Genomic DNA, 25,093 nt, shown 5'->3' with positions numbered 1-25,093 from the left:
AGTCATAACCATCTTCCAATGAACGAGGTATGATGGCTGGTGGTCAATCATCTCAGGTCCAGAACATCTCTGCAGGAGTTACTCAGGGTACTGTCCGAGGTCCAACCATCTTCAGCAATTTCATCAAGGATATTTCCTCCATCGTAAGGTCAATTGTAGGAATGTTCACTGATGATTGCACAATATTCAGCACCATTTACCTACTCAGATATCAAAGCAGCCCATGTCCAAAAGCAGCATGACTAAGATAATATTTACATTTTTGGTTGACAAGTGACAAGTAACATTCACACCATATAAGTGCTGACAATGACGACCATCAACAAGAGACAATCTATCCACCACAGCTAGACATTAAATGGTACAACCATCACTGAATTTCTCACTATCAGCCATCACTAATGACCAAAATCTTAACTGGATGAGTCATAAAACTACTGTGACTACAAGAATAGGCAGGAAGCTAGGAATCATGCAGCGAGTAACTCTTGATTCCCCTAAGTTTGTCCATCATCTATAAATCACAAGCCAGGAGTGGGATAGAATACTCTACACCTATGTGAATGAATGGAGCTCCAACAACACTCGAGAAGCTCGACACCATCCAGAACAAAGCAACCACTTGACTGGCACCACATCCACGAGCATCCACTCCCTCTATCATTGCTGGTCAGTAGCTACAGTATGTTCCATCTACAGGATGCACTGTAGAAATTCACCAAGGCTCCTTAGACAGCACACTCCATGCCCACACCCACTACCATTCAGATGGATAGAGGTTGAAGACACATGGGAACAGCACCACTGCAAGTTCCTGTCCAAGCCGTCCTTACTTGAAAATATATTGGCATTCCATTGAAGTCCTGAACTTCCTCCCTAACAACATTGTAGGTGTAGCTGCACCAAATAAACTGCAGCAATTCAAGAAGACAGCTACCACCTTCTCAAGGACAACTCGGGAAGGGCAATGAATGCTAGTCTAGCCAGCAACGTCCACATCCCATGAGTTAATTTAAAAAAAATAATTTTTTAAAAATTCAAGAACTTTCTTTTTAAAATGGGAAGTGATTGGGTAGTGTTAATATTACAAAGGGACATTGGTGTATTTCTTCATAAGTCATTCAAACCTGACGCGCAGGTGCAGCAAGTAATTGGGAAGGCAAATGGTCCAATGGCTTTTACTGCAAGGTGATTTGAATACTGGAGCAAAAATGTTTTGCTGCAAATGTATAGATTGTTGGTGAGACCAAATCTGGAATATTGTGTAGTTTTTGTCCCCTTGCCCAAGGCAAGATATACATGCCATAGTGCAAAGGTTTAACAGATCCTATGATGGCGAGATTGTCTGACAAGGAAAGATATGGGAGGTCGATGTCATTAATCACTAAGGTTTAGAAGAATGAGGTGACCCAATTGAAACTTAGAAATTTTAAAGGGCTTGACAGGTTAGATGCAAAAAGAATACTTCCTTGGCTTGGGGTTTCACTAGGGGACACAGTCCTAAATGGCCCAACCCCTATTCTGAGGCTGACATGAGGAGGAATTTCTTCACTCAGAGGGTGCTGAGTCTTTTGAATTCTCTGTCCCAAAGGGCTGTGAAGGTTCAGTCATTGAATATGTTCAAGACTGAGATTGGCAGGTTTCTTTAAACATAGCAAGGCAGGTGAACATGCAGGAAAATGGTGTGTAATGAAGGAATGTGTGGATTCTTAACTGCCTTTTTAAATTCCTGAGGAAGGGCTTATGCCCGAAACGTCGATTCTCCTGCTCCTTTGATGCTGCCTGACCTGTTGCGCTTTTCCAGCAACACATTTTTAAGCTCTGCCTTTTTAAATGGCCTGGTAAGTCACTCAATCCAAGGACAATTAGGTCAATAAATGCTGAGTTACTAGCCATGACCACATCTCATGAAAGAACAACAAAAATGAACAATCAGATTCAGCCTCAGTTACCAGGGAAGGGATAGAGTTGGTTGTGAGGGAATGAGGTTTGTGGCACAGATCAAACACAGTGAACAGCATTTAATATTGTCAAAGTGTGTTTTGGTCAATCACTGGAGCGCCTCCTTTCCCAAGGCCTGCTGCATTAAGTGCCCAGATACAGTAATGCAGTCTGCAACAACAGCAGGGATTATCTCACAGCAGGACCCTCTTTCCAATGCCAGGACTTTAGATCAGGAACTGAGTGCCATCTCTTTTTGCTGAATACCAGCAGCAATGGGCTGATCCTTTACATGAGAATTAGTTATATAGTTAAGGGCTTCAGATCAGTGGTAGGACAGAAAGGCTATTCACAATCTTTCTCTAACCCTAACTCAATCTCATACTTATTCAGGGCAGAACTGGGAACAGCAGTGGATCCCCACTGGTTACACTTCTGCTGGATTAAATGCCCACCTGACACCAAACTTGTCACAGGCAAGAGCATTCAATGGTTTCATCTTATCATTTAATTGGAAGAAATGTCGTCTCACCCAATAGTCGATGTTAGATTGGTAATCTGGCCTGAGGTAGAGGTGGTTGTCATCATTACATACATGGAAACAGATCTATTTATAAATGCTGTCACTGAAGAGAACCATGTTGAAGAGAAAGATGAGGGGTCCAGACAGATGAATGAGAACAGAAGCAATTGGTTGCTAATCTCTGGCTATGATTAGACAACAGAGTGAAGCCTGTCAAGTACAGGTCAACATAACTGGACAAGTATGGAAGGATGAGAATGTGACCAAAAACTGCAGGAACATTTTGAAAAGGACAAGGAGGGATAACTCACCTTTGTCACAGTCATAAAGGATGTAATTTATAATTTTGACAAGAACTGTAATTGTACTGTGGCAAGGCTATAGACTTGATCAGGTGAATTCAAATATGAAGTTGCAAGAAAGTTAACAATGAGTTTAAAGCGTTGAGAGCAAAGGAAGTTTGGAAATGGAGCAGAGTAGTTTGCGGGGATGGGGGGCATTTGATTGTAGTTTTTAAGGGCAGAACTGGAGGAGAGAGAAAAATATTAAGAAAGGTTGCACATTGCAGTTAGTGACAGTATCAACCAGCCTTTAGTAGATGCACTCTCTGAGTGAGTAATTACAATGTTTTGAAGGTGAGAGGTTCAACAAAATCATTTAAGGCTCAGTTGCTGTTGTATTATGCATTTCTGATATATACACAGATGGACAACCTCACTCTCCTGCTAAGCTGCAGAATAAGTAATGCTGCAATATTTGTCATCACACAAATGGGATTTGATACATTAATAAATCTCACATGAACAAACTTACATCTCAAGGTTCTCGCCTTCCAGGACTGTTTGCACTGGCAAATAACCTAAGCGAGGATGTTTGGCAAAGTATTTCTTTGATCTGAACTTATTTTTCAGCACCTTGGTGAAATCACGCACATCTTCACCTGATGTTGTCTAAAAATGTAAAATGAATCAAATTTAGTTAAGAATTAACATGAACCAGTCGAGTCAATTCACTCTATCATCCATAAAATCCCTCCCAAATGTCTTCAAGGATGTGAAATTAAAGAGGATTAAAGTTGACTTTCTTTACAAAAAGGGTTAGACATGCTTGAATGATCCATTATGCTTGAGTTCCATCTCAAATTTAATAAGTTTTAATTATAGAGTCATAAAGTCATACTGCACGGAAACACAACCTTCGCTCCAACCTGTCCCTGCTGACCATAATCCCAAACTAAACCAGTTCCAGCTGCCTGTGCTTGGCCCATATCCCTCCATATAGTTCTAACATCCTTCTATCTTCTGGGTACAACAAAGCCTCAAGAGAATTCACCATCTTATGGTCAACTACTAAAACAAGCCAATAGTTAATTTCAAATGTTATGTAGATTCAGGATTCACATCACATCATTTCTGGTTAAATTGCTAATTATTTTAACAATGTATAATTGCTGATTCAAAATTCACCTTATTGGGTTTCATGGTTTTTTTCTGTGTTGTATCAAAGATGAGAATAATACGTTACTGAGAAATGATATTGGTTTGGAGAGTCAAAATATATATGCAGTCACCATAGTCCAAAGGACATTAGGGCTGCTCTCTCAGTGGAGAGAGTTGACTGGACGTGGTTTACACTGAAGGTCACCACATCTCAGGCAAAGGAAGAGGTTGAGAAGGAGAATCCTTCCTGGTAACCTCAGCCAGTGTAGGATCTCATGCTGTTGGCATCGCTCTGCATTGTCAACCAGCCAAGTGAGCCACCAACCCTCAGACAAAATATGGAATTTTTATTAAGGCTGTGCCAGTCTCAGATTTATAGATCCATTGGCAAAAGATATAGCCCAGGAACAGCATACAGATCCAAGAAATAAGGGGATCTTGTAGGAAAGATGCTGTAATAAACTTTGGCCTGGAGGATTCTTTTTCATTCATGGGAGTGGATATTGCTGGCTAGGATGAATTCCCTGTAGAAGGTGGTGGTGAGCTGCCTTCTTGAACAGCTGCAGTGCTGTTTGGAAAGAAGCTCCAGGATCTTAACCCAATAGTTATGAAAAAACAGTGATACAGTTCCAAGTCAGGATGGTGTATGGCTTGGAGGGAAACTTGAAGGTGGTGCTCCATGCATCTGCTACTCTTGTCGCTTGAGGGGTAGAGGTCACAGGTTTGAAAGATGCTGTTTAAGGAGCTTTGGTGAATTATTGCAGTGCATCTCCTCAGACAATACACAATGCATCAATTGTGGATCAGTGATAACAGAATGAATGTTGAAAGTGGTGGATGGGGTGCCAATCAAACAGGCTGCTTTGTTCTGGATGGTGTCAAGTTTCCTGAGTGTTGTTGAAGCTGCACCAATCCATAGATTATTCCGTTATACTCCTGAAGCGGACTTTCAGTATCTGAGGAGTCATGAATGGTGCTGAACACTGCACAATCATCAGAGAACACCCTCACTTATGACCTTATGGTGCAGGGATTGCATTTGAAGAAGTAGTTGAAGATAGCTAGGCCAAAGATACAAATTTGAGAAATTTTTGCAGTGACGCCTTGGAGCTGGGATAATTGACCTCAAACAACCACAAGTATTTTTCTTTATGGTATGACTCAGCAGACTGTTTTTCACATGATTCTTACTGACTATGATTTTGCTAGGGCTCCTTGATGCCATAATTGGTTAAATAGTGCCTTGACGTCAGAAGTAGTTATCTACAGCTGTTATGGACCAGGCCAGACTCCCTCAAAATCTTTTAAGAAGGTTGCCTAGACCCTAACTTTTTCTTATTTGAAAGCCAACTGTGAAGCGGATATTCAAATTGTGATGCAGCTGGTCAAACCACTTGGCTTTAAGCAAAACAGAATTTATTTAAACACCATAGTTGAAATACGAACAAAAGGAAAAGGAATTTAGAATAACAACTACTGGAAAACTTAACCGATCTGATACTGCAACTTAACTAAAGAGCAGTTCCAATCCAATAACATTCCATAAACACACCTCTTGGCAAAAAGGCAAATTCAAACACAGGTTCTTACAGGCAGGAAGGAACAACTTCCAAAGACAACAAAGAACAAAGAAAATTACAGCACAGGAATTAGCCTTTCGGCCCTCCAAGCCTTTGTCGATCCAGTTCCTCTATCTAAACCTGTTGCCTATTTTCTAAGGCTTGTATCCCTCTTCTTCCTGCCCATTCATGTATCTGTCTAGATACAAGTTAAATGATGCTATCGTGCCTGCCTCTACCACCTCTGTCGGCAACGCGTTCCAGGCATCCACCACCCTCTGGGTAAAGAACTTTCCACACACATCTCCCTTAAACCTTTCCCCTCTCACCTTGAACTCATGACTCGTACTAATTGAGTCTCCCACTCTGGGAAAAACCTTGCTATCCACCCTGTCTATACCTCTCATGATTTTGTAGACCTCAACCAGGAACCCCCTCAGCCTCCGTCTTTCTAATGAAAATAATCTAATCTACTCAACCTCTCTTCATAGCTAGTGCCCTCCATACCAGGCAGCCTCCTCTGCGCCCTCTCCAAAGCATGTACATCCTTTTGGTAATATGGTGACCAGAACTGTATGCAGTATTCCAAATGTGGCTGAACCAACGTCTTATACAGATTTATATGGAGACTTCAGAAAGGAAAGTCAGTCAGGAATTTTCTGCTGAAGCCTGAAACTTTCTGGACTGCAGCATCTTCTGAGTGCTACAGCTAAACCAAACTAGAAAAAACCCAAACTGGGAGAACTGGCCCCTCCTCTGCCATTGTTAAATTAGGTTCTTCCTAGACTCCTGTTTAAAAAAAAACCCAAGGACAAAATAACCTTGTTAAAGTGACGGCATCATCACATGTCTCAGGATTACATTCATAGAGTGCACTTAGAGTCTTAGAACTGTACTACGGGAACCAAACGGGATTAGGATATTTTAAACCTGGTAACATGTTCTGAGAAATGATTCATAAATCACATCATAATACAGGATCGTCTGGGTAAGAATGATCAGAATGTAGTAGAACTTTATGTCAAGTACCAGGATGAGAATTTGGGTCTGAAACTGATTGACGTCTTAAATGCAAAGAGAAGATAATTATAGGAAAATAAAAACAAAGTTGGACTGGGAAAATATTTTAGAAGGTAAGACCATACAGAAGCAATGGTAGATGTTTTAGGGGATATTTCATAATTCAAACCAAAAATATTGTCAATTTAGAATGGAAGACTCTACAGCTAGGATTCATCATTGTATAATCTGATGCCATCTATTAAAGTTAAGAATGCTATGAATGCAAGTTTGCTCGCTGAGCTGGAAGGTTTGTTTTCAGACGTTTCGTCACCACGACTAGGTAACATCATCAGTGAGAGCCTCTGGTGAAGCGCTGGTGGTAAAGATTGGACAACTGTCCAAAAATTGAAAACATTTCTTAAGTGAACAAAAGCTGACTAAAATAATAACAACAGAGATATTAGTATAAATACAGTAAAAATTTCTACAAGTATATAAAAAGGAAATGGGTAATGACAGTGAATATTGATTCTTGAGAGGGTGAGACTGGGGAATTAATGATGGGAAATGAAGGGAATGGCAGAAATTTGGAACCAATATTTTCAATCTGATTTCACAGCAGAAAATACAAAAAAAGGTGCAAACATAGGAAGCAAAAGGAAGAAGGAACTTACAATCATAAAGGAAAAGTTTGAGGAAAACTGAGAAGACTAAAGGCTAACAAGTTCCTGGATGTGAACCTGGATACCAGGTGTTGAACACTAGAAGATAATTATATGTAAAAAGTCCAAGTCCACGTCTTACTGTGAGAGCTTTATTTCTGTTAACCATATTCCAGAAAACTCAACCCATGAATTACTAGTTCCCCATACTTATACAACAAACTCACACTTAATTTATCCTTAATCAATATACACATGACCTGTTCCCTCATTCCATTAGTTCTCAAGCATCCCTTCAGACTAAATTAGATGATAATACAAGCGCTTATGAGAGATGGCTGCAGAGATAATGGAGGCATTGGCCACAATCTTTCCTAGATTCTGTGAAGATCCTAACAGAACGTGGGAAAGTATAGAGGCTACTTAGTCTAAAGTTTGTCTTTAGGAAATTATTTAGAATCTATTACTGAGAAGGCAGCAGCAAGCCATGTGGAAAATGATAATACAATCAGATACAGTTGACGTAGTGAAAAGGATACATTTATACATTTGGTGAATCCATTCGAATTCCTTGAAGCAAGAACTCTAATTCCTTATCAAACAAGGCAAATAAAGTGAAATTAGTAGGTGTAGTGTATTTGGATTTCCAGTTTTGGTCTTTTAAACTAGGATATACTTACAATCGCAGTTCTCAGAATGTTCATAATATTAATTCCAGGGGTAAAAAGGGTTGTCTTGTACAGTGTGATCTGGACAATATTCAGACTTGGCTGATTACTTGCTGGGTCAAAATCCTGGAATTCACTCTCTAATTGCAGCAAGTCAAGGAGGCAGCTCACCACCACCTTCTCAAGGACAACTAGGGACAAGCAACAGCCAGTTAGCTCAGCCAGTGTTGCTCAAATGTACAACAGAATTTTAAAAAAGTGTGTCCATGTAAGTGACATACAAGTGACCATTTCCAACAAGCGAGCATCTAACCATCTCCCCTCAAAATTACCTTTGCTGAAATCCCAGCATCATCAATGCTGGCAGTTACAACTGACCAGAACAGAACTGAATGCAGCATATAAATAATGTTGCTTCAAAACAAGGTCTGAGACTTGGAAACATAACACCAGATGATACAGGAGCCGAATGAGGGTATTTGGCCATTCGCGTCTGCTCCATCATTCAATCATGGCAGATTTTTTCTCAACCTTATTCTTCCGCCTTCTCCCTGCACCTCTTGGTCCCCTTATTAATCAAGAGCCTATCTTCAATAGACTCAATAACTTGGCCTCCACAGCCTTCTGAGGCAATGAATTCCACAGATTCACTCCTTCCTCATCTTAGGTTCTAAAGGGTCAATCCTTCAAGTCTGAGGATGTACCATTGGATCTAAGTCTTTACTACTCATGGAAACATCATCTCCACATCCACTCTATCTAGGCCTCTTAGTATTCTGTAAGTTTCAATCAGATCTCCACTCATCTTTCTAAATTCCATCGAGTACAGACCCAGAGGCCTCAACTGCTCCTCACGACAAGCTTACATGCCCAAAACCATTCTTGCAAACCTCCTCTGGACTCCGTCCAATGTCAGCACAACCTTACTTAGATATGGGGCCCAAAATTGCTCACAATATTCCAAATGTGGAGTGACCAGAGCCTTATACAGCCTCAGCAGCACATTTACGGTCTTGTATTCTCTAGCCCTCTTGAAATTAATGCTAACAACACATTCCTAACTGCCAACTGAACCTGCATGTTAACCTTGAGAATCCTGAACCAGGACTCCGAAGTCCCATTGTGCTTCAGATTTCCGATGCCTTTCCCCATTGAGAAAATACTCCACACCTCTTCTTTTACTACTAAGTAACTTGTTTAACTAATCAATCTGCCTGTATTGCTCACAAGGCAAAGCTTTTCACTGTGCCTCGGTACACGTGACAATAAATTCAATTCAAATCAACTTCGCAGTGTCCCACATTGTATTCCATCTGCCACTTCTTTGCCCACTCTCCCAGCTTGTCCAAGTCTTTTTGCGGCCTCTCTGCTTTCTCAACACCATCCCCTCCACCTATGTTTGTGTCATCTGCAAACATAGCAACAATGCCTCTCAGTTCCTTCATCCAGATTGTTAATGTATAACATGAATAATTGTGGTCCCAATACTGAGCCCCTGCAGGTCTCCACTAGTCACTGGCTAGTAAAGGACTCCTTTATCTCCATTCTCTGCCTTCTGCAAGTCAGGCAATGCTCTATCCAGTGCCTTACCCATAACACCATGGGCCCATTTTATTCAGCAGCCTCCTGAGTGGCACTTTCTCAAAGGTGTTCCTGAAATCCAGACATCACATTCACTAGCTCTCTTTTGTCTAACTTCCTCACTTCCTACTCAAAGAATTCTAACAGATTTATCAGGCATGACCTCCCCTTGACGAAACTATGCTGATTCAACCCTATTTTGCCATGCACTTGCCAGGACTCTGCAATCTCATCCTTAATAATGGACACTAAAATCTTACCAATGACTGAGGTTAGGTTAACTGGCCTATAATTTCCCTCCTTCTGCCTCTCTCCTTTCTTAAATAGGGGTGTTACATTAGCTGTTTTTCAATTCTCTGGGACCCTCCCTGACTCCAGTGATTCCTTAGGGGGCGGGGTTGCCTTGTTAGTTAAGAACAAAATTATATCTATGGCACTGAATGACATAGCATCGGATGATGTGGAGTCTGTGTGGGTGGAATTGAGGAACCACAAAGGCAAAAAACCCATAGTGGGAGTTATGTACAGATCTCCTAACAGTGGTCAGGACCAGGGGTGCAACATGTAGCGGGAAATAGAAAAGGCATGTCAGAAAGGCAAGGTCACGGTGATCATGGGAGACTTCAATATGCAGGTGGACTGGATAAATAATGTTGCCAGTGGATCCAAAGAAAGGGAATTCATGGAATGCTTACAGGATGGCTTTTTGGAACAGCTTGTCATGGAGCCCACAAGGGAGCAGGCTATTTTGGACCTAGTGCTATGTAATGAACCAGACTTTATAAAAAATCTTAAAGTAAGGGAACACTTAGGAAGCAACGATCATAATATGATAGAGTTCAGTCTGCAGTTTGAAAGAGAGAAGGCAAAATCGGATGTAATGGTGTTACAGTTAAATAAAGGTAATTATGAGGGCATGAGAGAGGAACTGACAAAAATAGACTGGAAGCAGAGCCTAGCAGGGAAGACAGTAGAGCAAAAATGGCAGGGGTTTGTGGGTAAAATTGAGGACACTGTACAGAGGTTCATCCCCAAGAAGAGAAAAATTATCCGGGGAGGGATTAGACAGCCATGGCTGACAAAGGAAGTCAGGAAATCTATCAAAAAAAAGAGAGATCCTATAAAGTGGCCAAGAGCACTGGGAAATCAGAAGATTTGTGAAGGCTACAAAAACAAACAGAGGATAACAAAGAGAGAAATAAGGAAGGAGAGGATCAAATATGAAGGTAGGCTAGCCAGTAATATTTGAAATGATAGTAAAAGTTTCTTTCAATACATAAGAAACAAACAACAGGCAAAAGTAGACATTGGGCCACTTCAAAGTGATGCTGGAAGCCTAGTGATGGGAGATAAGGAAATAGCAGGAGAGCTTAATAAGTACTTTGCATCAGTCTTCACAGTGGAAGACATGAGTAATATCCTAACAATTAAAGGGAGTCAGGGGGCTGAGGAGTATGGTTGCCATTACAAAATAGAAAGTGCTAGAAAAGCTAAAAGGTGTTAAAATTGATAAATCTCCTGGCCCCGATGGGCTACATCCTAGGGAGGTGGCTGAGGAAATAGCAGAGGCGTTGGTTGAGATCTTCCAAAAGTCACTGGAGTCAGGGAAAGTCCCGGATGATTGGAAGATCGCTGTTGTAACCCCCTTGTTCAAGAAAGGATCAAGGCAAAAGATGGAAAATTATAGGCCAATTAGCCTAACCTCGGTTGTTGGTAAAATTCTAGAATCCATCATTAAGGATGAGGTTTCTAAATTCTTGGAAGAGCAGGGTCGGATTAGAACAAGTCAACATGGATTTAAGTAAGGGGAGGTCGTGCCTGAGAAACCTGTTGGAGTTCTTTGAAGAGGTGACAAGTAAGTTAGACCAGGGAAACCCAGTGGATGTGGTCTACCTAGACTTCCAAAAGGCCTTTGATCAGGTGCCACACGGGAGGCTGCTGAGCAAGGTGAGGGCCCATGGTGTTCGAGGTGAGCTACTGGTATGGATTGAGGATTGGCTGTCTGACAGAAGGCAGAGAGTTGAGATAAAAGGTTCTTTTTCGGAATGGCAGCCGGTGACAAGCGGTGTCCCGCAGGGTTCAGTGTTGGGGCCGCAGCTGTTCACATTATATATTAATGATCTGGATGAAGGGACTGGGGACATTCTAGCGATACAAAGTTAGGTGGACAGGCAGGTAGTACTGAGGAAGTGGGGAGGCTGCAGAAGGATCTAGACAGTTTGGAAGAGTGGTCCAGGAAATGGCTGATGGAATTCAATGTGAGCAAATGCGAGGTCTTGCACTTTGGAAAAAAGAATACAAGCATGGGCTACTTTCTAAACGGTGAGAAAATTCGTAAAGCCAAAGTACAGAGGGATCTGGGAGTGCTAGTTGAGGATTCTCGAAAGGTAAACATGCAGGTTGAGTCCGTGATTAAGAAAGCGAATGCAATGTTGTCAATTATCTCAAGAGGGTTTGAATATAAAAGCACCGTTGTGCTACTGAGACTTTATAAAGCTCTGGTTAGGCCCCATTTGGAGTACTGTGTCCAGTTTTGGTCCCCACACCTCAGGAAGGACATACTGGCACTGGAGCATGTCCAGCGGAGATTCACACGGATGATCCCTGGAATGGTAGGTCTAACATATGAGGAACGGCTGAGGATACTGGGATTGTATTCATTGGAATTTAGAAGATTAAGGGGAGATCTAATAGAAACTTACATGGCTTGGAGAGGGTGGACGCTAGGAAATGGTTTCCTTAGGCGAGGAGACTAGAACCAGTGTACACAGCCTTAGAATTAGAGGAGGTAAATTCAGAACAAAGATGCGGAGACATTTTTTTCAGCCAGAGAGTGGTGGGCCTGTGGAATTCATTGCCGCAGAGTGCAGTGGAGGCTGGGACGCTAAATGTCTTCAAGGCAGAAATTGATAAATTCTTGATGTCACAAGGAATTAAGGGCTACGGGAAGAATGCGGGTAAATGGAGTTGAAATGCCCATCAGCCATGATTGAATGGCGGAGTGGACCCGATGGGCCGAATGGCCTTAACTCCGCTCCTATGTCTTATGGACTTACATTGTTAGGCATGGTTGCTTCGTCCTTCCCTTAGTTTGTTTCTTCTTCCGTGAAATGAATTTCTGCTGTTCCTCCTGAATTACCCCTGGAAGCCCCTGCCATTGCTGCTTCACCATCTTCCCTGATAGACTCCCCTTCCAACCCACTCTGGCCAGCTCCTCCTTTACATCTTTGTCGTTACCTTCACTCAATTGTAATGCCGTTACATCTGATTCCAGCTTCCCTCCTCAAATTGCAAGGTGAATTGCATCATATTAAGATCACTGGCCCCTAGGGACATCTTTACCCTAAGCTCCCTAATCAAATCTGCCTCATTACACATCACTGAATCTGGAATTGCCTGTTCCATAGTGGGCTCTTCTACAAGCTGCTCCAAAAAACATCCTGCAGACATTCCACAAATTCCTTTTCTTGGGATCTGCTACCAACTCAATTTTCTCAGTCCATTTACATACTGGAATCCTCCATGATTGTAGTAACAGTGCCTTTCTTGCATGCCTTTTTTATCTCCTGATTTATTGTCTATCCCAAATCCTGACTACTGCTAGTAGCCCTGAACATAACTCCCATCAGGGTCTTTTTCCCTTTGCAGTTCTTCTACTCTACCCTCACAGATTCTACGCTTTCCAACTGTATATCACTTCTTACTATTGATAGAGTTAAGGTTGTTATGCAGGGAACACTGTGCAAATTACTCACCTCAGGATTCTCAAAGTCTGTCAACCATCTATAAGGTGTAAGTCAGGATTATGCTGGAATACTCAAACTTGTCTGGACGAGTGATGCTCCAATACCAATAAGTTCAACACATTCAGGACTAAGCAGCCTATTTGATCTACACTCCACCTCATCCACCATCTACACTCCCTGCACTATCAACGTACTGTGGTATCAAATACAAGATGCACTGCAGGAAGTTGCCACGCCTTCTTTGACAGCATCTTCCAAACCTGTCACCTCAAAGGTGAAAGGCTACAAATGTATTGCAATAAGACCACTGCAAGCTCTTTTCTAAGGCTCACATCATTCTGACTTGCAACTGTGTCATCTGGTCAAAATCCTGGAACTTATTTCATAACCAATCATGCGAGTATACTCCACCAGATAGACTGCAGTGGTTCAAGAACGTGGTTCAACTTATCCACTCAAAAGCAATTAAATATGGGCCTTGCTAGCAATGCTGAAATCCTTGGAAAGATTAAAACAAAGTCTGCATTATCATCACTTTGCTAAAACAAGACAAAAGATGAATGAAGAACCCCACCTAAGACTTTCTTCTCCATATACAGAGTACTATTTCAGTTATATAAATGATTTGGATGTGAGCATAACAGGTATAGTTAGTAAGTTTGCAAATGACACCAAAATTGGAGGTGTAGTGGACAACAAAGAAGATTACCTCAGAGTACAGTGGGATCTTGATCAGATGGGCCAATGGACTGAGAAGTGGCAGTTGGAGTTTAATTCAGATAAATGCGAGGTGGGAAAGCAAATCTTTGCAGGAATTATACACTTAATGGTAAGATCCTAGGGAGTGTTGCTGAACAAAGAGACCTTGAAGTGCAGGTTCATAGCTCCTTGAAAGTGGAGTCACAGGTAGATAGGATAGGGAAGGCGGCGTTTGGTATGCAAACCTTTATTGGTCAGAGTATTGAGTACAGGAGTTGGGATGTCATGTTGTGGCTGTACAGGACATTGGTTAGGCCACTGTTCGAATATTGTGTGCAATTCTGGTCTCCTTCCTATCGGAAAGATATTGTGAAACTTGAAAGGGTTCAGAAATGATTTACAAGGATGTTGCCAGGGTTGAAGGATTTGAGCTATAGGGAGAGGCTGAACAGGCTGGGGCTGGTTTTCCTGGAGTGTCGGAGGCTGAGGGGTTACCTTATAGAGATTTACAAAATTATGAGGGGCATGGATAGGATAAATAGACAAAGTCTTTTCCCTAGGGTTAGGGAGTCCAGAACTAGAGGGTGTAGGTTTAGGGTGAGAGGGGTAAGATCTTTTTTTTTTGTATGTTTCTTTGCTTTTTTTTTTAGTGTTTGGACTGAGCCCTTGTGAGAAAATATATCTTACCAGATGAGCTGTTCCTGTGGGTAGACCTGACCCTTGGACTAGGCCTCTGTAAAGACTGAACACCTATGTGTGAGCTGAGAGCTGAGCACTTGCTGCATCCTGGAGTCTGGGAGTCAACCCCGCCTTCGGGAGCGGACCAAATCCCTGTGAGTTAACTGCACCTTTACAATGTACTGAGTTCCTGTAGGTGGGCCTGGTTCTCTATGAATGGGCCAGGCCTCTATGAAGACTTAACACCTGTGTGTTGCGGGGCATGCATTTGCTGCCTTCAGGAGAGGACTCTGCCTTTGGTTGTGGACTCTGTTTTTAGCAATACACTCTGCAGTTTGGAGTGAACTTCATTTCTGACAGCGCAATTCTTTTTGAAGAGAACGGCTTATTGTAATGAACTCTGTTCGAGAAGGGACTCTGTTTGTTGATAATTGACTCTGTCTTGTTACTTGTTGGGTTGATCACCTGCACTGTCTTGTGCGTCCCTGGGTCTGGCAGGCCTTACTGTGAGCTGGGAGGCTCATAGGTCATCCCAAAAGCTGTCACCTGAGAGCCGCAGGGTGGGTAGGCTGTCCTAAAAGCCGGAGGGTGGGTAGGCCGTCCTGATGCCAGTCACCCCCAGAGCCACATGGTGGGTAGGTCATTCTGAGCACTGTTGTCCTGAGACGGGTAATTGGGATGGGCTGTCCTCGAGGTCGTCGGAAGGTGTCAGAGCGGCCGAGAGCCAGAAGGTGTGCAGGGGCAGGCTGAGATCCGGAAGGCTTGTGGGCTGCCCTGCGCGTTGCCTTCCCAGGAGAGGGGACGGGCTGTTCTAGAGGTGGCCGGAAGGTGTGTCAGGGCACTTCCACAAGCTGGATGACACATTGGTGGGCGAGAGCCAGATAGTGGTGCTTAGGGGCAGACCGAGCCAGATGGTAGGTAGGCTGTCCTCAGCGCTGTCATCCTGGGCAGATACCTAGGTGGGCTATCCTAGAGGTGGCTGGAAGGTGCGAAGGGTGGTTAGGGAAGCCAGAAGGTGGGTAGACTGTCCTGACCGCTGTGTCATCTGGGGTGGGGTGGGGAAGCAGGACAGGCTGTCCTAGAGGTGGTCAGAAGGTGTGTCAGGGCGGACGGAGAACTGGATAGGGCATAGGGGCGGGCTGCCTTAGTGGCTGGAAGGTGGGAGGCATGGCCGGTAGGGGTATTGGGGGGGAAGGTCTGCATTTTATACACTTTTTAAATGTAACTGGACTGTCTTATGTATTTGTTACTATTTTGTGATGAGTGAAAGTGGGATTTGAGGTTTATCTTCATTTCCTGAAAACTGGTTGAATAGTAGGTTAGGGGCTCTGGCTTTGCCGCTCCTCTCCCTTGTAAAATTGCTGTTTTTCTGTATACAGCTGTTAATGTTAACTATTTTGTAAACTGTATTGTTTAAATAAAATACAAAAAAAGGAAAAATGTAAACTGGAGATTCACTGTCTCTCTCTCCTGCATGCACACACATCATGGGTGCTGGGGATAATATAAGCTCTGCTGCTGTTAGGTGGTAGTGTGGGGAATTATATTAAAAATTATATTTTCCTTGGGGATCTGGCTTTTCAGCTGGCTAGTTGCAACCTGCGGTATTGTTATATTGGAGAAGGTGTGGGAGTGGAAAAGGCAATTTGGTGATGGGATTTATTCTTTGTTCCACAGTCAACTGTTTGGATTGAACTTACCTACCTTGCCTTGATTCCTGTACATGGCCTGAACCTCCATGGTGGACCTGACCCCATTGAGTAGGCTGGTTCATTTTCTGGAGGCTAGGTCCCCAGAAATGTATTGTGCTGGTTTAAGTGGACTGGATCTTATGGGGGAACTGGGCCTGCGTGTGCACCCTGCCGATGGGAGGATGACCAGCCATTCGGAGCAAACTCTGCCTTCAGAGGCAGGTTTAGGTTTGGGAAACGGATTCTAGATCGGATGGCAGACTCTGGGAGCAGCCCCTGTGTCAGTGGACTCTGCCCCTTGCAGTTTGCAGTGTGCTCTGATGTTCTTACACTGTATCTGTTTCTTGAGCAAGGACTATGATGGTTTGGTGGCTGGGCTCGACCCTTGCACAACGGTTCTTAAGATTTGAACTTTGCTGTTTGGACTGAGCCCATGAGTCAACTGCACCTTCACTAATAGACTGTCTCTCTGAGTGGAGAAAGTGAGGTCTGCAGATGCTGGAGATCAAAGTTGAAACTTTATTGCTGGAACAGCACAGCAGGTCAGGCAGCATCCAGGTAACAGGAGATTCGACCTTTCGGGCACAATTCCTGAAGAAGGGCCTGTGCCCGAAACGTCGAATCTCCTGTTCCCTGGATGCTGCCTGACCTGCTGTGCTGTTCCAGCAATAAAGTTTCAACTCTGTCTCTCTGAGTGGGCCTGGGCCTTAGTAGAAACTGAATACCTGTGTGTGCTGTGAGGTGTGCATTTGATGCATTCTGGAGTGGACTCTTTTTTTTGATGCTCAGGTTTATCACCTGAACTGTCTTGTGTGTCCCTGGGTTTGGCAGGCCTTACTGTGAGCCGGATGGTGAGTAAGTTGTGAAGAAAGCTGTCACCCTGAGAGTGGGTAGGACATCCCACGAGTCAGATGGTGAGTAGGCCACCTTGAGAGCTGGAAAGTGGGTAGGCCGTCCTGAGTGTCGTCATCCCGAGGTGGTAACGGGACAAGCTGTGCTACAGCACACTGGGGTGGGCCCGGGCTGAGTGTGAGGCGCACCAGTGCAGACGGCACACTGAGGGGTGGACCGGGAAGGTGGGTACGCCATCCTGATCGCCACTTTCCGGGGCTGTAATGGGACAGCATGTCCTAGAGATGGCTGTAAGCTCCGAAAAGGTGGATTGAGAGTCAGAAGGAGCAGGCTGCCTTTTAGTGGACCATTGGTAGGAGAGTTGGGCGTTTACTGGTTTACCAGGGGTGTCTGTGTAATGTCCTATCACTTGGTTCATTAGACTGTTTTTTGTGTCTACTGTTTCCTTTTTGCTAAGTTAGGTGGGGTTTGGTGCGGTACACATCTTCCCCCCCCAACACCCATCCCCTTCCCGTGTATTGCTATTTTTATTGTTCACTGTTGATTGTTTGTATTTTTCTGGAGAGTTCAATAAAAAAATTAATAGATTTAGAATTTCCTCAGTCCACCACTGACTCTAAGCAGGCTGGCCACAGTTATTTCACTATCAATCCAGAAACTGAATTTCTGTTCTGGAGACCCAGGAGATAGTGGAATTTGAATTCAATAAATATCTGGAATTAAGAGTCCACCACTACTGATGGCTGAGAAAACCCATCTGGTTCACAAACAGTTCAGGGAAGGAAATCTGCCATCCTTACCTGGTCTGGCTTACATGGGTCCAAAGCCACAGCAATAACTCTCAACTGCCCTCTGACAGAGCCCTGCAAGCCATTCAGTTGCAATAGTCACCATGAAATCTCAATAAAATAACAAAACTAAACAGACCACTCTGCATCGACCGAGGCACAGGAAATGATGATCCTGTAAACCTTGCAAAGTCCTTCTTACTATTAATGTACTTGACCTCCTCTTCCTCAATCTGCTTGAGGCAGATGCCTCTGACCATGACAGCACCAGGAAGAGTGACCACCTCAAAATCCTCTTGGAGAGAAAGTCCTGCCTTCATATTGAGTACCACCGACTGTCATAGAGGTGTACAGTATGGAACAGAGTTATAGCTGGGGGAAAAGTAATTATGATGCGATTAGGCAAGATTTAGGATGCGTAGGATGGGCATAATTGAAATGTGGAATTTATTCAAGGCACAGCAACTGCGTGTCCTTGATTAAATATGTTCCCTGTCAGGCAGGGAGAAAATGGTCATGCGAGGGAACTGTGGTTTACTCAAGAAGTTGAATCTGTTGTTAAGAGGAAAAAGAAGGCCAATGTTGGGATGAGATGTGAAGGTTCAGTTAGGGTGCTTGAGAGTTACAAGTTAGCCAGAAAAGACCTAAAGAGAGAGCTAAGAAGAGCCAGGAGGGGACATGAGAAGTCGTTGGCAGGTAGGATCAAGGAAAAGCCTAAGGCTTTCTATAGGTAAATCAGGAATAAAACAATGACTAGAGTAAGATTAGGGCCAATCAAGGACAGTAGTAGGAAGTTGTGTGTGTTGTCAGAGGAGATAGGAGAAGTGCTAAATGAATATTTTTCGTCCATATTCACACTGGAAAAAGACAATACTGAGAAATAAGCTACTGGACTAGATGGATTGAGGTTCATAAGGAGGAGGTGTTAGCAATTCTGGAAAGTGTGAGAATAGGCAAATCTCCTGGACTGTATGGGATTTATCCGAGGATTCTCTGGGAAGCCAGGGAGGAAATTGCAGAGCTTTTGGTTTTGATCTTTACGTTATCATTGTCTACAGGAATAGTGCCAGAAGACTGGAGGACAGCAAATGTTGTCCCCTTGTTCAAGAAGGGGAGCAGACACAAGCCTGGTAATTATAGACCAGTGAGCCTTACTTCTGTTATGGGTAAAGTGTTGGAAAAGGTTATAAGAAATGGCATTTATAATCATCCAGAAAGGAATAATTTGATTAGGGATAACCAACACCATTTTGTGAAGGGTAAGTCATACCTCAGAAATCCTATTGAGTACTTTGAGAAGGAGACCAAACAGGTGGCTGAGAGTAGAGCAGTTGATGTGGTGTACATAGATTTCAGTAAGGCTTTTGATAAGGTTCCCCATGGTAGGCTATTGCACAAAATATGGAGACATGGATTGATGGTGATTTTGCAGTTTGGATGAGAAATTGACTAGCTGAAGGAGGATGGTGGTTAATGGGGAATGTTTAGCCTGGGGTTCAGTTACTAGCGATGTACCGCAAAGATCTGTTTTGGGGCCACTGCTATTTGTCGTTTTTATAAATGACCTGAAGGAGGGCGTAGAAGGATTGGTTAAATTTGCGGACGACACTAAGGTCTGTGGAGTTGTGAATAGTGCCAAATGATATTGCAGGTTACAGAGGGACATAGATAAGCTGCAGAGCTAGGCTGAGAAGTTGCAAATGGAGTTTAATGCAGAAAAGTGTGAGGTGCTTCACTTTGGAAGGAGCAACAAGAATAAAGAGTACTGGGCTAATGATAAGATTCTTGGTAGTTTAGATGAGCAGAGAGATCTGTGTCCATGTACAAAGATGCCTGAAAGTTGCCACTCAGGTTGATAGGGTTGTTAAGAAGGCATATGGTGTGTTAGCTTTTATTGGTTGAGGGATTGAGTTTCACGTTGCAGCCATACACAACTCTGGTGCGGTCACACTTGGAGTATTGTGGACAGTTCTGGTGACTGCGTTATAGGAAGAATTTGGAAGCTTTGGAAAAGGATTCAGAGGAGATTTACTAGGATGTTACCTGGAACGGAGGGAAGGTCTTATGAGGAAAAGCTGAGGGACTTGAGGCTGTTTCATTAGAGAGAAGAAGGTTGAGAGGTGACTTCATTGAGACATATAAGATAATCAGAGTGTTAGATAGGGTGAGAGCCTTAAGTGAGGACTGCAGATGCTGGAGTACCAGAGTTGAAAAATGTGGTGCTGGAAAAACACAGCAGGAAGAAGGGCTTATGCTTGAAGCGTCGATTCTCCTGCTCCTCGGATGCTGCCTGGCCTGCTGTGTTTTTCCAGCACCACATTTTTCAACCTCAGATGGAGATGGCTAGCACAAGGGACATAGCTGTGAATTGAGGGGTGATTGATATAGGACAGATGGCAGAGGTAGTTTCTTTACTCGGAGAGTATTAGGGGCATGTAACGCCCTGCAACAGTAGTACACTCGCCAACTTTAAGGGCATTTAAATGGTCATTGGATAGGCATATGGATGAAAATGGAATAGTGTTGGTTAGATGGGCTTCAGATTGGTTCCATAGGTCAGTGCAATATCAAGGGCCGAAGGGCCTGTACGGAGCTGTAATGTTCCATGTTCTAAGGTGATGGTGAGCTGCCTTCTTAAATCAGTGCAGTCCTGAAGTCAGTTCCAAGATTTTGACCTTGCAATTGTAAAGGAATCGGCTGACAATGTTTCAAGTCAGGAAAACACTCGAGGTTACATGTATCTGTTGCTCTTGTCCTTTAAGTGGTACAAGTCATCAGTTTGGAAGGAGCGTGCCTATTTCACTCTTTTTTATATCTTGTTTAAGCAATTGATTGTGTTGCCTTTGTTCTCAAATAGCCAACTGAAACTGACCATGCTGGTCACACATGAGGATTGGACGCTTTAGTGAAATATTAGAAATTTGCTTGGGCTTTGGGAATGTATCCAAGCTCTAAAAAGAAAACTGAAGGACTACAGAAAACTGTTGACCTGAGCTCAAGGGACTGCTTTGGAAATGACACCTCAATCTCAACCAGTACTTCTCGCTGGTCTTTATCATACATTACAGATGGTTACTTCATAGAGGTGCTATGTTATAGAAACATTTTTATCCATTTTTCTACTTAGAGTCATAGAGATGTACAACATGGAAACAGACCCTTTGCTCCAACTCATCCATGCCGACCAGATATCCTAACCTAATCTTGTCCCATTGACCAGCATTTGGCCCATATCCCTCTAAACGCTTCCTATTCATATAACTATCCAGATGCCTTTTAAATGCTACCAGCCTCCACCACTTCCAGCTCATTCCATCCATGCACAACCCTCTAAATCCCTAAGTTTACACAGTAATCGATCCACAAGATTGGAACAATTCTATTGAGTGGAATAGTATATTACTCACGGGAGTGCAGTACTCCACCATTGGGTAATGCAACTTGTGTCCCTTTGCTGTGCGTCCTGAAAAGAAACAGCTTTGGCAGATATCATAGTTGAAGTGTTTGAGGCTGCGGTACCTGTAAAGGAAGAACAAGGAGTAACAGAAATGTTCATTTTTGTTTAAATATTTATTTATTTGAATATTTTTGTTCCAGTGAAGGAACAAAAGTTAAATGTTTAAGTTATGCAAATTTTTATTTTAAAGGAACTGACAATTGTTTTGGAGAGAAACAAATGCAAGAACAGTCATACTTTTGATGTTCTGGAAAAGGTGAATTTGAAATGCAGCGATTGTGACATATGAAGCTGTAAAGGCAGGAATAAAGAAACAGGATATTCCATTTTCACCTAAGACAGCAGAAGGAAAGTTCTCCGGGAGAAGAGGGGAAAAAAAACAGAAATAATATGCAATAATGGCACAGAGATGGTGGTATGGTGGTAATATCACTGAACTAGAAATCCAGAGACCCAGGCTAATGCTCTGGGAAAGGTGGATTCACATTCCAATATTGCACTGACCTATGGAACCAAGCTGAAGGTGGCTGGTCAAATGTAAATTCAATTTTTTAAAAAATCTATAACTGGAAACTATTTCCAGTAATGCTATCACAAAACCACCATCGATTGTTGTAAAAGCCCATCTGATTCACTAATGTCCTTTTGTGAAGTATTCTATTATCCTTATCCCATCTGATCTAGATGTGACTGCAAACCCACAACAATGTGGGTGGCTTTTAACTGCCCTTGGACATGACCATGCAATCCACTCAGTACAACAGCAATATGTGAAATGTAATAAATGCTGACCTCACCAGCGGTACCCACAGCCTTTGCAAGAATAAAAGAAATTATGGAGATGGCACAAAGAATAGATGTTGGATGAATGGACAGTTCTAAAATCAAAGGACTTGATCAATGCAGTGTGAAATTGTCAACAGATGAATAGTCAGAACTGAGTACAGAATGGAGGTCATTAATATGATGAGATGGTGCAAGATGAAGGACAGTACCTTCAGAATTCCTGTCATTAAGGCAAACTCTGAGACTGAGCAAGCAGTTAGGGCGCTCAACTATATGAACAGAAACTAAATAGCCATGAATATAATGTATTTGGAAACGAGCACAAAGGTACAAACAGCAGGCTCTGTTAAAATCTTTGGAGATGTCCAAGGCAATATTAAATAATGCACCAAAGTGGTTTAAGAACAGAAATCCTAATACAAACAGCATTAGCAACAGGAAACTCAATGTCAATTACAAACTATTCCAGAATTTTCCAGGCAATAGATAAATTCAAACAGAACATCAGTTTATATAAGGTACAAATATAATTTGGAAGTTAAAGGGATGAAAGGGATCACTTTTCTGAACAATATGCTAACCAAATACAGACAAATAGTGCACTTGCAATAGGAAACGTTGAGGAGATGGTAAATAAAGAAATAGATCTGGAAGCAGCAGTATAGTAGAATTGTAGAAGCTCACTGGCCTCAGGAACCAACACGTGACCTTAATAAAACAATGTCAGGCGACTGACTGTGTGGAGTTTGGACACATTCTCCCCGTGTCTGCGTGGGTTTCCTCCGGGTGCACCGGTTTCCTCCCACAGTCCAAAAATGTGCAGGTCAGGTGAATTGGCCACGCTAAATTGCCCGTAGTGTTAGGTGAAGGGGTAAATGTAGGGGTATGGGTGGATTGCGCTTCGACGGGTTGGTGTGGACTTGTTGGGCCGAAGGGCCTGTTTCCACACTGTAAGTAATCTAATCTAATCTAATCTAAAAGGAAGGTTCTTTTCCAAAATTATGAGGGACATGGATAGGATAAATAGGCAAAGTCTTTTCCCTGGGGTCGGTGATTCGAGAACTAGAGGGCATAGGTTTAGGGTGAGAGGGGAAAGATATAAAAGAGACCTAAGGGGCAACTTTTTCACACAGAGGGTGGTACGTGTATGGAATGAGCTGCCAGAGGATGTGGTGGAGGCTGGTACAATTGCAACATTTAAGAGGCATTTGGATGGGTATATGAATAGGAAGGGTTTGGAGGTATATGGGCCGGGTGCTGGCAGGTAAGACTAGATTGGGTTGGGATATCTGGTCGGCATGGACGGGTTGGACCGAAGGGTCTGTTTCCATGCTGTACATCTCTATGACTCTATGATCAAGCTTACAAATATAGGAAAAAAAGCTATTTATTCTTGGTGCTTCTCATTGGATGAATATGCCCGGAAGGTGTTCATTAGCTGCAGACCTATTGGTGGCTGGTTCATCCAAAATTGGCAGATTCTCCCACAGTGGATGTAGGTGAAGGTGTTATCATAGCCTCTGCTGGGGGCAACTGGATCTATACCTCTTCTTTTGTCTTTCCTGCAGTCTCTTTCTTTAGTTACTAAGGTCTCTGTAGCATTCTTGATAATAGCATCTCCAGGCGTCACGACCTATGGCCTGCATGTACCACTGGCAATGGTCGGTGTGTCACACAAAAGGGGCCATTTTCAGGGAGACCTTGAAAGGTTTGTATGGGGCTCTTGTTCCATTTACCAGTCATCAGCTCTCTGTATAATGTGACCTTGAGCAGGTGACTGTCTTCCATCCAGCAGCACAACCTGCACAACACTGCTCGATGTTGGTGATGTTTCCAGGACTACAAGGTTCGTGATGTGGCCCTATCACTGGATCTTGAGGACGTAGTCCTGATGAAAGTGCTCTAGAAGATATACATGATGACCAGACAGGACCCATGACTCAGCACCATACAGAAGAGTTGTGAGGACTACTGCTTTCAATGTGGTCTGCGCTTTCGGTTTGTGTTGCTCCACACTTGTTTGGACAGTCTGCCAAATGCGTTGTTTGCTTTTGAAGACCTCCTGTCCACTACCTTGTCTACGGTGACATCCAACAATATGATAGTCCCCAATCAACTGAATTATGCTCCGGCCAAGAGGAATGCACTGTTTCCTTTTCTAATCCCATTCTCCACTGGTCATAACAAACTTTGCATTTAACCAAGATGGTGATATGGTCAATCATATAATTCTCAGACGGTATCAGCTTCAATATTAAGAACAGATCTGTCAGGTTTCTTCAGTCAACAACTACTAACCAGTTCATCAAAACAAACTTACTTAAACAAAGATGCAAAACTTTCTGAAAAACAGTTTGATTATACAAATTTGTATTTCTAACTTTCTAAGAAACTAACACACACATACACACAGAGACATACACAAGTCTGAAGAAATAAACTGCAAAGCATTAACTTTGGGTGGCATGGTGGCACAATGGTTAGCACTGCTGCCTTACAGCGCCAGAGACCCGGGTTCAATTCCAGCCTCAGGCAACTGTCTGTGTGGAGTTTGCACATTCTCCCTGTAACTGCGTGGGTTTCCTCTGAGTGCTCCAGTTTCCTCCCACAGTCCAAAGACATGCAGGTTAGGTGAATTGGCCATGCTAAATTGGCTATAGTGTTAGGTGTAGGGGAATGCGTCTGGGTGGGTTGCTCTTCGGAGGGTCGGTGTGGACTTGTTGGGCCTGTTTTCACACTGTATGTTATCTAAAAAAAAGTTATCTAATCTTCAAAATACTTTGGCCAAGTAACAGTTCAACAAACAATAAAAGGAGGCCATTGATTTATGGTAATATGTGCTAATGGTATTCTGATTCTGAAGCTAATTTACAAACAAAAGCTGTTGGTACTGGGGTTCTTCTTGAAAAAAGTTGTGTTGTCTGAATGCCCTTTGGTTCAAACGATGGGGTGGATCCTTGACAAGTTTCCCTTGTCTACTCTGTCCAGACCTGTAATGATTTTGAAAGCTTCAGAATAATC

The 25,093-nt window shown here is 43.0% G+C and overlaps 1 protein-coding gene across 1 annotated transcript in view; it reads right to left on the bottom strand.

Moving 5' to 3' along the window:
- The window catches only part of utrn (utrophin), a 686,012-nt gene that overhangs the window by 71,501 nt on the left and 589,418 nt on the right, over window positions 1-25,093 (bottom strand). Inside the window, exons 64-65 of the mRNA XM_087991761.1 lie at window positions 21,237-21,348; window positions 3,278-3,414 (exon numbers count right to left, since the gene is read on the bottom strand). Of these exons, the coding sequence (XP_087847887.1) occupies window positions 3,278-3,414; window positions 21,237-21,348 (249 nt within the window). The remainder of the gene's footprint in view (window positions 1-3,277; window positions 3,415-21,236; window positions 21,349-25,093) is intronic.

Source organism: Chiloscyllium plagiosum, unplaced genomic scaffold (assembly GCF_037043375.1).
Source record: "Chiloscyllium plagiosum isolate Xiang-an unplaced genomic scaffold, Cpla_swu_hap1 HiC_scaffold_10, whole genome shotgun sequence".
Classification (NCBI taxonomy): domain Eukaryota; kingdom Metazoa; phylum Chordata; class Chondrichthyes; order Orectolobiformes; family Hemiscylliidae; genus Chiloscyllium; species Chiloscyllium plagiosum.
Note: the sequence above shows the minus strand (reverse complement) of the source record. Positions and strands in the feature narration are given on the sequence as shown.